The sequence below is a fragment of the Podarcis pityusensis genome (genome assembly GCF_964106645.2).
Source record: "Podarcis pityusensis genome assembly, chromosome: 17".
In the NCBI taxonomy this organism is placed as follows: Eukaryota; Metazoa; Chordata; class Lepidosauria; order Squamata; family Lacertidae; genus Podarcis; species Podarcis pityusensis.
The window spans coordinates 41,464,446-41,479,426 of record NC_138042.1 but is presented as its reverse complement, the minus strand read 5'-3'; the positions used below and the strand labels follow the sequence as shown (position 1 = coordinate 41,479,426).

At 45.3% G+C, this 14,981-nt stretch overlaps 1 protein-coding gene across 6 annotated transcripts in view; it reads right to left on the bottom strand.

Moving 5' to 3' along the window:
- Positions 1 to 14,981, bottom strand: part of ATP6V1A (ATPase H+ transporting V1 subunit A) — a 29,887-nt gene that overhangs the window by 4,264 nt on the left and 10,642 nt on the right. For 2 of the 6 annotated variants that reach the window (XM_080987139.1, XM_080987142.1), the window contains exons 2-11: positions 11,462 to 11,560; positions 9,881 to 10,009; positions 8,569 to 8,783; positions 8,263 to 8,400; positions 7,269 to 7,420; positions 6,476 to 6,638; positions 5,244 to 5,352; positions 3,260 to 3,382; positions 3,034 to 3,148; positions 1,135 to 1,198 (exon numbers count right to left, since the gene is read on the bottom strand). In XM_080987139.1, the coding sequence (XP_080843265.1) occupies positions 1,135 to 1,198; positions 3,034 to 3,148; positions 3,260 to 3,382; positions 5,244 to 5,352; positions 6,476 to 6,638; positions 7,269 to 7,420; positions 8,263 to 8,400; positions 8,569 to 8,783; positions 9,881 to 10,009; positions 11,462 to 11,543 (1,290 nt within the window). In that variant the 5' untranslated portion in view covers positions 11,544 to 11,560. Of the gene's footprint in view, positions 1 to 1,134; positions 1,199 to 3,033; positions 3,149 to 3,259; positions 3,383 to 5,243; positions 5,353 to 6,475; positions 6,639 to 7,268; positions 7,421 to 8,262; positions 8,401 to 8,568; positions 8,784 to 9,880; positions 10,010 to 11,461; positions 11,561 to 13,550; positions 13,710 to 14,981 lie in introns of those variants that run through there. The other 4 variants (XM_080987140.1, XM_080987144.1, XM_080987141.1 and 1 more) reach the window with 3 other exon arrangements.

The following is a 14,981-nucleotide window of genomic DNA, read 5'->3' as shown; positions in this document are numbered from 1 at the left end:
TAATAAATCACCACTGATAAAAAAATCATTTTTAAAAGAAGAAATACTGACTTCTGATACAAACTAAAAACAATAAACAGTATAATCGCATGATCCAGAGATCAACTGTTGAGAAACCCCCAAGCGAAAAAGGCCATTTTTCATTCAGTATCTAACACCGTCCAACAGTTGACATACCAACTGAAGCTGACTCCTTGCTACTGAGGTCATCTAATGACTACAACTGACCTTGGGGGTATCCTGAAACTATGTATAAGAGGGAGTGTAAAGGTAAAGGGGACCCCTGACCATTAGGTCCAGTTGTGACCGACTCTGGGGTTGCGGCGCTCATCTCGCTTTATTGGCCGAGGGAGCCGGCGTACAGCTTCCGAGTCATGTGGCCAGCATGACTAAGCCGCTTCTGGCGAACCAGAGCAGTGCACGGAAACGCCGTTTACCTTCCTGCTGGAGTGGTACCTATTTATCTACTTGCACTTTGACATGCTTTCGAACTGCTAGGTTGGCAGGAGCAGGGACCGAGCAACCGGAGCTCACCCCATCACGGGTATTCGAACCGCCGACCTTCTGATCGGCAAGCCCTAGGCTCTGTGGTTTAACCCACAGCGCCACCCGCATCCCAGTCAAGAGGGAGTGTAACCCCATCCAAAATAGGAAGTTTCCCAACTCTTGAACCCAGGAACCATTCACCATAAGGATTCAATTTCAGATGATTGGCTCTCATCTAGCCCATCAGCCCAGGTAATGCACGGCCCTGTCATGATTCAGATGTTAAAGAGAATCCCTCAAATATCAGCTCCCCTCTCATTTCAGGTGTCCTGTGCCCTGGATATCAGCTACGCCAAACTTCTGTTGCCCTCTAGCTAGGCAGAGTCAGTCTTCGGGTGGAGGGAAGACCCCGCTCCCCTTTAAGGGGGTACTTGCTAGAGAATCTTGCCCATCAGCCCAAGAGAAGGTAATTCCCAGAAATAAGTACTGCCCAACCACTAGAGAAAGGCATTTGGCCAAGACCCCAATGAGCCACTGTTGATAGTGGACAACGCTGGGCCAGATGAATCAAGTCACTGGGCACAGGCAGCAGAAGACCACTGGAAAGTGAAGCTTGTGTTCAGTTAAGAAACCAGAACCTCAACCTACCTGAACGATGCCCAGAGTAGCAGAAGTAACAGGGTCAGAGAAGTCACCGCCCGGAGGAGATACACTGAGCACAGGTAGGAAAGAAGGAGAGAGAGAGAGAGAGAGAGAGAGAGAGAGGTATGAACAGCAGCAATAGACATTTCATGGGGAACAGCAGTTGTGTGACTTGGCAACTCGGTGCTCAGATTTGTACCCCCCACACAACTTCTTCTGAAACACAATCTGAGACAAGGGGATGGGGGAAATGCCAAACCCAGATTTCATCCTTGATGCAGTGTTGTAAATCATAGTCTAGCATGAACTAGATGTTGTAGAAATAAGCCCAGTCCTTGGTACCATAAACGTAAAGGTACCCGTGCCCGTACGGGCCAGTCGTGTCCGACTCTAGGGTTGTGTGCCCATCTCACTTAAGAGGCCGGGGGCCAGCGCTGTCCGGAGACACTTCCAGGTCACGTGGCCAGCATGACGAAGCTGCTCTGGCGAGCCAGCACCAGCGCAGCACACGGAAACGCCGTTTACCTTCCCGCTACAAAGCGGTCCCTATTTATCTACTTGCACTTAGGGGTGCTTTCGAACTGCTAGGTGGGCAGCAGCTGGGACCGAACGACGGGAGCTCACCCCGCCGCGGGGATTCGAACCGCCGACCTTACAATCAGCAAGTCCTAGGCACTGAGGTTTTACCCACAGCGCCACCCGCGTCCCTCCTTGGTACCATACCAAGGGTTAAGACTAATTCAGTGCAGTTACACACACACACTCAAGCCACATTTATCATTTTACTCCTTTCTAGACCACAATGAAAATGTATCTATGTGGCGCGTAAGAACTCAAAGCATAACCATGAAATCAAAGCGAAATATTTTAAAGAAGCAGGAACACAGAACGGGTCACCTGGCAAGAAGATTATCAAACACAATAAATGTAATTCAGTAAAAACAACAGATCCACAGCAGTCTATGACTCAGGATCAGATCCACCCCCAGTGACACTCCTCAGCTCTTCATAGAGCAATGCCCAGTAAAAGTCTGGAAGGATAAAATGTTTGTGTGGTGTCAGAAAATAGCCAAAATCTTGTGACAGAGGTTGTTCCATAGTTGGGATGCCACCACAGAAAAGGCCCCATCCCCACACAACGTGCTCCAGGAATAGGTAGGACAACAAGGGCCCCTTCAGCAGATCTTAATAGAGGGGGAGGTTGATATAAGGAGAGGTGCTCCTAATATTTAAATCAGGTTTAGGGAACCAGCGGCCCTCCAGCTGATGTGACAACAACTCCCACCATCCCTGACCATTGACCAGTGCTGGCTGGGAATGATGGGACTTGTAGTCCAACGACTTGTTGAGGGCCACAGGTACCCCATCCGTGACTTACTCCTTTTTTGAAGCTGCAGTGAATATCAAGTAGGCTCAGTGAAAGCAGCCGTAACACAGACACATCAAAGCTGACTGGGTCAGACTAATGAGATTCTAATTGAAGACCTTTATCCAGTTTTGAAGAAGAAAGCACAAAGAGATAGGGTGGTTACCCCCACTCATTAGTTTTCCCTAGAAATGGCATGGTAATCCTACAGGTTCAAATTCTGACATGGGTACTGCATAGTTGGTTCCACTAAAGCAGCTGGCTCTGGATTCCACCTTCCCTAGCATGGCAGAGAATCAACAAACTGAAGACTGAATGTCTCCCTCTGGCTTTGTCATCCTCCACTGACTAGTCCTGGCCTTGGCCTTCCCTGCATTGCTTCCTATGACTAAACCCTTGTGCCATTGTGACCCTGACTTATCTATTTCGCCTTCCTTATGTCGCTCCTCGGGAGACAGGGAATGCTCTGCTTTGCACAAGACAGACATTGCAAATCCCAGCTGAAGAAATGAAGGGCCAAGGGACTTTGCTATACTTACGCTCCCACAATGCTGACGCTCCCTTCCCTCTCTGGGTTCCCCAGACACTTGACTCTGCCGGCCCGTTCATAGAAAGAAGCCAAGCGGGCGCCGAGATAGGCTGGATAACCGCTGTCTGCAGACATCAACACAGACAAATGGAAAGTTAGCTTCCCCAACCACAGGAAGGTTCAGGGCCTTTGCTGGAGAAACCGCCCAAGGCGGTCGTCAGAAGCGGAAGGCTTACCAGCAGGCATCTCAGCGAGGCGTCCCGAAATTTCTCGAAGGGCCTCCGCCCATCGGGATGTAGAGTCAGCCATCATACTGACATTGTAGCCCATGTCGCGGAAATACTCAGACAAGGTGATCCCTGCAAAAGAACAAGAATGGCAGGTCAGATGTCACAAACAGTAGAGATCCCGGCTGATGATGGCTTAACTTAGAAACCTCCTAGAAGCATTTATAGACTCTCAGATTTGTAAAAAAGTAATGGAAAGGTAAGCGTCAGGAGGAAAGTTTCACCACTCGTTTCAATTCTCACCTGTGCCCTCCAATATTATTTGCAGACCATTTTGTCTTGTGTTCTTGCCCTTACCACTACAGTCATACCTTGGAAGTCAAACAGAATCCGTTCCGAAAGTCTGTTCCACTTCCAAAACATTTGGGGGGAAAGCGCAGCTTCTGATCGGAAGCCATGGAAGCCCTGTCGGACGTTCGGCTTCCAAAAATAGTTCGCAAACCGGAACAGTCACTTCCGGGTTTGCGGCGTTCAGGAGCCAAAACGTTCAAGAACTAAGCTGTTTGAAAACCAAGGTAGGCCTGTATTTCATAGCAGTATTTACATGTTCCTAGACAGAAACCCAGCACCATTTTTAAATTTTATTTATTACAAAATTGGAAATAAATAGAAATACTGTAGGGCAAAGGGACCAGACCACTTTCTTTTAGCACATGTAGTTCTCAGTTAACAATAGCCCTTTTTCTAAGCACTTTGCATACACAACATTAACACTGTTGTTTTGCATTGCTTTGGATTATTACAATTTTGGGTGGTTACTGATGTTTATAGTTTACAGATTAAGAACAACTACTACTAAAAACAGTCCCTTAAGGTATTTCTGAGAAAGCAAGGCTTCCCAAAGTGGTACAGCTGAGATGCAAAATAGGAGTCTGAGCTACACAACAAACCGGGCCTGTCTTGCAGCACCATGGGGTTACCGGGCTGCGGTGTGCTCAGTCCACAGAAATACTGGCAACCAGTCAATTCAGAGGGATAGAGCTGTAGGAACAGTTCCAACCATTTATATAGGAAGCCAGCCCAAAGAGAGTCCGTCCCAATTCTGGCACCATTGTTGAAAAAATTGCGTCCCACTTCACTGTGTGAAGTTCTTTTTATGTCCTTAGTCCTCCAATACAGGGGTACCTTGGCTGTTGAACAGCTAGGCTCCCGAACAAGTTGGCTACCAAACACTGCAGTGTTTTGGTTTGCGAACGTTTTTCAGAAGCCGAACATCCGACGTGGCTTCCGATTGAGTGCAGGAAGCTCCTGCAGCCAATCGGAAGTCGCGCCTTGGTTTTCAAACTGTTTTGGGAGTTGGACGGCCTCCTGGAACAGATTAAGTCCAAGAACCAAGGTAGCACTGTACTTAGCTTCACTGAATGACAATGAAGAGAAGGACAAGCCAGGGAATCACGTCTAGTTGAAAAGTAGCAACCGCCACAGATGCGTCAGAACTGGAGGTGCTGATGCCATATGACTTTGTTAGGGTCACCTTCCTAGAGGAGACAACAGAGGCTCAAAGGCTGTAACCGTAGGCACATGTCTTCTGGAATGGTGAGGGGAGGGCAAGTAACTGAGGTAGGTACTGCCTCGGAGACCAGGTGCAGGTAAAATAAATATCCATGTCAGTCCTCATCTCTTGAACTGCACAATGGGGATCTCTGATCCTAATGAAGGGGCCTAGAGCGCCAGTATTTGGAACAGAGGCCACTGGCACTGGGGTGGGAAGGAGACAGGGTACCTGCCAAAACTCTTGTCTAGCTCCAAAACCTTCCCAACTGAGGCTCTGCCCAGGCAGAGGGACTGCAGAAAACACAACGGAGAAGAAGTGGGAGGTAATTTACTACAGGCACCAATCTCTTCTACAGCAAATAGCAAGTCTTAAGCACAGAGTAAAATCCTTAATGATAAACTTAAGGACCAAATAGCCTTTTGTATTCTCAGCTCTTACCAGTGTAGATGGAAGCTTCCCTGGCAGCGACAGGCATGTTGGAGGTGTTTGCTACCAGAGCAGTTCTCTTCATAATGCTTTCGACCTTACCATCAACCTCCATTGTGAGCTGCAAAGGCAAGAGTAACAGGACTGAAAATCCGCTGGAAAATATGCAGGTAATAAGAGGCACATTTGACAAAATTCGGAGAAATAAGAGGGTTGCAAATTAATTGGTCCAAATCAGAGGCGATGATATTTAACTATGATGAAGATGAAAAATGATTTTTTTTAAGGAAATAAAAACAGATATAACATTAAGAAATGTAATAAAGTAATTGGGAATAAAAATAACAAGAAATTTTGAACAAGAGAATTTCAACAAATTAAAAAAGGAAATTAAGGAAAAAGGAATTAAGGAATATAAGAAAATTAAGCTTTCATGGTTTGGAAGAGTAGCGATAATTAAAAATTTTGTCTAGAATTTTTTTTTATTTAGAATGCCACCAAATAAGATATCGGAGACAGAGATAAAGGTTTGGCAAGGTATGATCAATAAATTGTGTAATGGAGATAAGAAACCTAGAATCAATAAAAGAAGATGGTATAAACCTCAGAAACAGGACTAAATCTGCTGAACATAATGACCCTATCTGGGCATTCGCCTTATGTGTGAAACCTACATGAATATATATATACATATAGAGAGAGGCAGACAGACAGACAGACAGACAGACAGAAGAAGCATGCACACAAAACCTCCACAGGTAGATTCATCACCCTGCTCCAGACCTTGGCTATCCGTGAGTGGGGATGAGAACAGAAGGATGGAGGTTGACATACTCAGCCACCGCTCTCCCTGCTCACGTGTTATGTTTTACATGAGAGCAGAACATCTAAATAAGGCTAATGGCATGAATTCTTCTAAATGTAGGTATGAAGGGTCATCAGTAGACATTGAAATTCAATTACAGCAAGAGTCCTAACTAGACTGCTTCAACATTTCACTTCCAAACTCAGGGTTGCCCTATATTCCTATTCACATGTGCTCCACGGTTTATGGAGAAAACTAAAATGGAATATTAAGATTGCCCCTTATAGCTTTGTTTACTCAATTTAAGTCAAGCTAAATCGACTTGGACATTAATCCCCCCCCCCAAATCCACACACTTTGCTTAGACTAGAACTGGACTGAGGCACAAAGACCACCACCTACGTTTTGCTTGAACAGCATTTCCATACCCAATACTGACCTCGGGGAAGTCTCTGAGGACTTCAGACATTTCATTTCCTCGTTCCCCACAGCCTACGTATATGATAACATCGCTGTTGGAATATTTGGATAGAGACTGAGAAATCACAGTCTTTCCGCAGCCAAAAGCCCCAGGAATAGCCGTCGTGCCTCCTTGAACACACCTAAAGGAAGAATATAGACTGGATTAGTATTTTAACTTGGAGGGAAAGACACAATGGACAAACAGATAGAAGGGAAGTGCAGCATATATTTTAAAACTGGCACAGGCCCCAAGATTTAAAGAGGATATGTTGAATCTGACCATTTAAGGTATCCTGCCCTACTCCAGCAGTATTTAAAATGTCAGAAGAGTAGCTGTACCCTGTGAGCACTCTTAATGAACTTTGAAAGCCACTTTGGAGCTCTTTCAGCTAAAGAGTGAAATAAAAATGTTTCAAAGAAATATGGTTCTGTTATAGCAAAAGCAGCAAACAGAAACCTTTGCTCTTGCTTCTATGTAAACTGGCAGTTTGCATGGGCTGTATATGTTTGCTTGTTCTTGCCCAAACCCTTTTCTCTCTATATGCAATGATTTAAACGGAAAACACAACCAAAGACGTGGTTCAGCATTAATAGAAAGATCTTCAGCTTTTTAATATTAAAATCTTTATCATGGTTTTAGTGCTCTAAGCATTACACACACACTTATTTCAGTTATGCTGTCAGCGATAGTTCTACTATACATAACTGGAGAACTTTTCTACTAAAAGCAGCAGCAAAAAACAGACTTTGGGATCATAGTTGCTACTTACGGAAAGAGTGCATCAAGGACTCTCTGACCAGTTAAGAGAGGGTGATTGGCGGGCAACTTTTCTGTGACAGGGCGGACTTGCCGTACAGGCCAGACCTGGACCATGGTGAATTTCTCCTTCACTCCCTCAAACTCCAGCTCCAACACAACATCCTGCAAGAGGGCGGCGAAACCAAGAGCAAACAAGATGTACTGGAAGCTCTGCTGGCAAAAAGTCAACTAGGACGACGGCATGCTGCTGACTTCAGCAAAGTCACGTTGATATTAAAAAGTGGGATCCTGGTGTCATTTATAGTCAGGAAGCAAAGAGGTCTGCTGCAAGCTGACGGCAATTTTGGCATCCCTCAAGCAACCCTTATCTGCCAGGAATTTGTGGAAGTCAGTAGGACTCCCTGGGGGTGAAGAGACAGAGGGAATTTTACCAAGCCGGGTAACCTGTCTCTTCCCTGCCCAAGAGATTGCATACTCTGCACAAGTGCTGAGGCAGTGCTTATAGAATATGGAGGTCTACTGGAGGGGCCACAGTTGTCTATACAGAGGGCATAACAGAGTGCATGGCCTCATAACAGAGCACTGGAGTTTTTCTTGCACACTAAGTGTATCAGTGAAATTGAGTCTATCGTACCTTCACCGCCTTCTTCCCTAATCAGGCCCATTTTCTCTCTCTCTCTCTCTCTCTCTCTCTCTCTCTCTCACACACACACACACACACACACACACGTGTCCTGGCTGCTGTGAAATCCAGCCCAGCCAAGGCAAGAACACAGGTGCTAGAAAAGGGAGAATGAGAGCAGAGTTTTTCTCTAGCTCCACTGCTTCCCCCTACTTAAAACACAGACCTGCAGAGACTTTTTGCAAGCGCAAAAATTTATGAAATGGGAAGTGTTTCCTCCAGCGTACTACCATGTCTGATACAGTTCACACAAAACCCGGCATCATGCAAGGACAAAACATTAGGCAGCGGAGAAAAACTTATTATTTGCTGAAAAACTTACAGATGCGTCGTAATTCCCAGGTGGAGCAATGTACGTCACCGTCCCCCTGTTTCGCGGGGGCAACATGATCTTGTGTTTGATAAGAGAGTTTTCAGTCACTAGGCCATAAATATCACCGCCTGTGATATGACTGCCAACCTGCAAGTCAAAGAAGCTGCTAATATTAATATACAGAGGTATTATATGTTCACAGTACGAGATGCACTAAAAACATTATGGATACCCAACTGCAAAGTGGGTCAATTCAGTTTGGTCAATAATGCTGCCAAAATACAATCAACAGCAAACATGTTCTCCGTAACTTACCCGCAGGTTTTTGACAGGCGAGAAGTCCCATTTGAGATCTCTGCTCAGAGCTGTCACATTTACTCCTCTGGGGATGTAAATGCTCTGGGTTTGTGCGCTGATGTCTGACAGAGGCCTCTGAATACCGTCAAAAATGGCTCCCATGATTCCGGGGCCAAGCTCCACCGAGAGGGGCTTGCCAGTACGAAGTACGGGGTCTCCTACAGAAACACCAGCTAAACAATTGGTTAAGGAAGGCATCCTAAAGGTGGTGCCAAGCTAATTAGAAATGTATTAACTGGTTTACTAACCAATTACCCTTCATGGGGGGACACAAAAAACATCTTGCAATGGAACTCGTTCCAGCCAACGGCTCCCATTCTGGGAGGGAGAAAAACATTTTGGTGAGCCAACAAGTACAGTCGTACTTTGGTCCTCGAACAGAATGCGTTCCAAGAGTCCGGAACTGTTCGAAAACCAAGACGCGGCTTCCAATTGGCTGCAGGAGCATCCTGCAGCCAATCGGAAGCCACGACGGATGTTCGGCTTCCAAAAATTGTTAGAAAACTGGAACACTCAATTCAGGGTTTCGATTGTTTGGGAGCCGATTTGTTCAGCAACCAAGGCATTTGAGATCCAAGGTACGACTGTATTTTCAGACATTCCAGAGAATAGCAACAAAGTTGTTTCAACTCCAGAGGTCTTTGACTTAACATAAACCATCCCGGAGAGTTTAGCAAGCCAATGTGGTTCTGAAGGTGGGCAGAATAAAGGTTGGTGCTATTTTTGCCTCCTCCTAGAAAAAAAGGAAATGAGTCGCAGGCCATACTACAATGAACTGTATAATTCTGATAAACCTAGTGTAATATGAGTCTCTCTAACCTTCTACACATCATCCTTGTTTTGCTTACTTGTGATTTATTTTTTTTACAATTTCAAATACAAAATACAATTGTACACCAAGAAACTTTAATAATAATAATAATAATAATAATAATAATAAAGAGCTAGGGTTTTGTTTTTAAAAAAATACAAAATACAAAATGAATTGCTCAGTTCCCCAGACAGATAGGATTATTCCCATTATGGATGGGGTTCCACTTGCCCTTCGGGATCTGGCAATCTGGCAATCTGGAAGTAATTCCAGACCAAGAATGGTGTCCTGGTGTCTAGGCAATAACTTTGGCCCAGAAGCTTTGGCTGGTACGCCAAGTGCACCCACTACTTGAACCCAAGGATCTTGGCTCCCACTGAAGTCATCATCCCGTTTTCATTTTTACGCTGCTCAACATACCCTTGAATGGCAGAAATCACACACCAGCCAAAAGGATACAGGTTTCCTCATATACCTGAATAGTTGCCATGTCCCCCTCCAGCCGGATAATTTCTCCGACAAGCTCACAGTGGCCAACTCGTACCAGTTCATACATAGCGGCACCTGCCATGTTGCAGGCAGTGACAACTAGGGGAAACAAAAGAAAGAGATGAATGCAGATCCAACTGTGATTTCCCGTTGGTAGGTAAAGGTAAAGGGACCCCTGACCATTAGGTCCAGTCGCTGACGACTCTGGGGTTGCGGCGCTCATCTTGCTTTACTGGCTGAGGGAGCCAGCGTACAGTTTCCGGGTCATGTGGCCAGCAGGACTAAGCCACTTCTGGCGAACCAGAGCAGCGCACGGAAACGCCGTTTACCTTCCTGCCAGAGCAGTACCTATTGACCTAATTGCACTTTGATATGCTTTCGAACTGCTAGGTTGGCAGGAGCAGGGACAGAGCAACGGGAGCTCACCCCGTCGCGGGGATTCGAACCGCCGACCTTCTGATCAGCAAGTCCTAGGCTCTGTGGTTTAACCCACAGCACCACCCACGTCCCTTCCCGTTGGTAGGAGGGGACAATTCAGTAGCTTTGCATTTTTAAATTTCTGCAAATACAGTGTTTTGTTTGCAACTGGAAGTAGAGCCCAAAATATTGCTGTGATGCATGAAAGACTCCTATTACTGAAGTGGTAAGGTAACCACGTGTTTAGGCTTCTCGGCTGCGACTCCTGGAAGACCTGCTCCCTGTCTTGCTAGCCTTTTCCAGCTGGCCTGGGAGGGTGGGGGCCGACTTACTAAAGCTACAAAATCTGGGGCTGCTGAGCAGACGAGTGGGCTGAGGTGTCATTTAGGGAGTTTTGTGGGGAAGCCAGTTGTTGCTGCTATTGATATTAATTTTTGCATCTTTATTTTAGATCTTATGATTTATATGGAAATGTTCAATTTGGTTCTGTACACTTTGACGCTTTGCTTTATAACTACTTTTGCTATATTCATAATTATGCAATTCGTTTCCGTTTTGCAAGCCGCCTCGAGCATGGCTTGAACTGTGGAAAGACGGTCTACAAACAGAATGATGCATGTATGTTCCTTCCTTAAAGAAAGGTAGATGCCACGAAGCAGGGTTCTAGCCTAGCCTTCTCCCTGGCATGCTACTTTGTAGAGCAATTTTTGTGTGTCTGCAGAGGAGAATACTGTCATGAGGTCACAGAATCATAAAGATGGAAAGCTGGAAAAACCACAAAGTCTAGTCCAACCCCTGCAATGCAGGAAACCTTTGCCTAGCCCAGGGCTCGAACCCATGACCTTGAGATTTGCAGTTAAGACATGCAGTAGGGTCAGCAAGAAAGGAGATGGCTGGTGGTTCCTAATGTCACAAAAGCCCTGATGTTCAGTCCATGCAGATGTGCTCTTCCTTGAGAAAGGGGGCGTTTAAGGGACTCTATCAGGTGAAGGGATGCAGGTTCCCAAATAACTCCTATCATCCTGTCCAGAGCTTTCAGACCATGCCTCTCCTGGACACGACTACGGAAGACACTTCTTTCTAAGCACCATTTCACTGCTGCTCGTTTAAAGTAGACATACCAAGGGCACTTACCAGGTCCTGAAACTCCAAAGACATAGCCAAAGGCATCCTCTCTGTCTTCATCACGTACTTTGGGAAGTTTGGAGAAATCCATCTTTACTGTCCAGCTAGCTGAGAAGAAGGGGAGAGAAAAGTCTAGTTTGCATGTTCAGTTAAAGGTAAAGGTAAAGGGACCCCTGACCATTAGGTCCAGTCGCGACCGACTCTGGGGTTGCAGCATTCATCTGGCTTTACTGGCCGAGGGAGCCGGCGTACAGCTTCCGGGTCATGTGGCCAGCATGACTAAGCCGCTTTCTGGTGAACCAGAGCAGCGCACAGAAACGCCGTTTACCTTCCCGCTGGAGTGGTACCTATTGATCTACTTGCACTGTGTGCTTTCGAACTGCTAGGTTGGCAGGAGCTGGGACCGAGCAACGGGAGCTCACCCCGTCATTGCAGGGATTCGAACCGCCAACCTTCTGATGGGCAAGCCCTAGGCTCTGTGGTTTAACCCACAGCGCCACCCGCGTCCCTTTGTTTGGTTAGCCTACATCAAATCACAGCAAGGCCACTCACAATTAGCACAAAGTGGAATTCCCCCACACACATTACAGGCATTCCATCACTTTTTGAGTCTGAATCTTGTGTCCCCCCCCCCAACTGTCAGTTAAGTAGCTGAGCAACTATGCAGGACTGTATACCAAGGTTCTTCTGCATCTTGAAGTGTATATGAAATCTTGCCATGTTATAATCAGAGCGCTAAAGAACTCAGTAAATATTCTTTTCAGTTCCCTATTTTAGTTGCTGATCTCTGTGGAATGACCTTCTGGCTTGCACTCTTTATAAAGACTTGAGGAATGAGATTATCACCCCTCTCTTATTGTCCATTCTGGGTTGCCCAACCACTGCCACAATGCCCTTCTCCTGGCAGATCAAGAGGAGCAGATGACAGCAAAGGTTGCAAGGTTTTTAGCTGGGGCAATCAGAATAAGGTCCACTATTTGACCGCTGATTCAGGAGCCTAAAGTGTGTTTCATGTAATCGACCTTTTATTTCTGTTCTTTATATTGCACTGCTGTTTGTTGCTATGGCCGATGGCTGACGCAAAGAAAGATTCATTCAAGAAGGATATCTGTGAAAATCTGTGGGTGCACAATATGCAATCACAACTGCTAGCTCAGCAGCCCTGGAATGTATTTGGTGTTGAGGAAGCTCTCAACACTATTCAGACATAGCTACAAAATAGTGTGCTTATGGTTCAAACATTTGCTGCAGGCCTTCCTTTGTGCTGATCTTAAGCATCACCAAGATAGCCATATACAACCCTGGCTACCTACAAGTGTTAGAAATTAGCCAGGCGCCAGGTGCGTTTTGCTACTGGCATGGGTCCAGTTGCCACCACCTGGGAGATCTCTGGATGCCTGGTTGGCGAATGAAATCTCCATCTGGCCAGTCCCCCCAGATTTCTTAATCAGGTAAGGAGAAGAGCTTATTTATTGCATTTATAGCCAAACTTTCCCCCCTCCAAAGCATAATTCAGGAGTTACTCCAGAACAGAGGGTGCGGAGAAAAACTATGAATAATTAGCACACCGTGAGAAAACACTCTGGCCATAAACAAGAAGGGAGTAAATTATGGTAACATATTTGGGTTTTGACCCTTTCACTGGATTCCTCTTTCCCTTAAAGCTGTTTTTAACATTCCCACTATTTTATGAAGCTATCCACTTACAAAGGTTACACACTGTTTTGGAGATCAGGAAATGGGAGTTGCAGACTTGAATACTGTACACACATTTCTACTACATTCTTTAAAGAATTCTGCTACATTAAATTTAAAACACATTTTCACCCATAACATGGCATGTTGATTGCCTGAGATCAATTTTAGCCAAACTAAATAACCATTTTACAGTGCAGCAAGAGAGTTACCTTGTTCAGCTCACACTGGGGCGCCCAATATGTTTTGACCTAAGGTTTTTTTTAAAAAAGACTCCATTTTCCCCAACAAAATCTGAATCAGTTTGAAATTAAAATCACATGTGTGTCGCAATCAAGATTCTCGTCCGAAGCAATCACCCAGAAAGCAATGCATGGTAAAATACTAAAAGGTCCATCCATACCTTAGGGGAAGCCACACAAAAAAAAATCCACCAGTCTTATGAAGGAATCCAAACACAAGCTCTGAGAAATCAGGAAAAAGCAAATGATTTGCCTTCCTGGCTCCAAAGAGATAGGAAAAAAGGCATTTCAGGAAGACACAGCAAAGAAAAGATTGTCACCTGACCAGATGAGTCATCCATCCCTCCCAAAAAGGACTGCTGCAATAGCAAGTCACGCTGCTCAAGGCCCAACTAAATTTAAAATGTGCTCTTTTTGAATTTCAACACACTCCATCGTGCTGAGGCTGAAAGCAAAATCAACTCTCAGTCACAAGCTGTTTGCGTGCTTGGGCAAGACCCAAAGAAGAAGAGAGACACTGTTTTTGCTGTCTCAAGAGCCCATTTATAAAACGATCAAGTCAGAAAATAAAATGCCTGTTTTATTGCATTCTTCACTTCTGCAGAACTAATGAGTCACTGTCCAGTCCACTGACTTTAACTGCAGCAATTACCTTGTGGGGCAAGAATGGGGATCTGGTGACCCTATGAAATTGTAGTCCAGGTTAAGGACCCCTAGATAAAGGGGTCCAGTCTAAGTCAGGTCAAAGGCAACTATAGGGTTGTGGCGCTCATCTTGCTTTCAGGCCAAGGGAGCTGGCGTTTGTCCGCAGACAGCTTTCTAGGTCATGTGGCCAGAAGGACTAAACTGATTCTGGAGCTCACCCCGTCGCAGGGATTCCAACCGCCGAACTTCCGATCGGCAAGCCCAAGAAACTCAGTGGTTTAGATCGCAGCGCCCCCCCATGTCCCTTTAAGTCCAGATATGGCAGAAACATTGTCCACACATTCGCTCAGAATATGTTTTTGAGCTGTAAAACACTAATTCCACACATTATTGCAATCATATATGAAGAAATGTGGTGACACAACCAGGCACTGATCCAGACCTGCTTAGCTGCAGCAAGGTGGACTTCATGTGCTTTCAGCTTATACCAATGGGGACATCCATATTTTATTACCAAACCTTACTGCTCATGAGGGGTTGCTATGTAACAAAAGAAGCTGCCCCCTCCCATTACAGTGGTGCCTCGCAAGACGAAATTAATTCGTTCCACGAATTTTTTCGTCTAGCGAATTTTTCGTCTTACGAAGCACGAAATCCCATAGGAATGCATTGAAAATCAATTAATGCGTTCCTATGGTCAAAAAAAGTCCAAACAAAGCCAAATTTGGTACAACAAGAGTTTATTAAGTGCTCTTTAAAGTCACACATACTGTAAAGAGCATTTCAAAATTCAAACCCAGAATTTTTTTAAAAAAACAGCAGAGTTGCCCAATGGTCACAGAAAATCATAAAAATGCAGAGAAAAAACCACAAGCTTCCAGATTCTTGCAAACCCCTCCCCAACTGTTCCCCCAGCCACCCAGCACACAGAAATTCAAATCCAGATT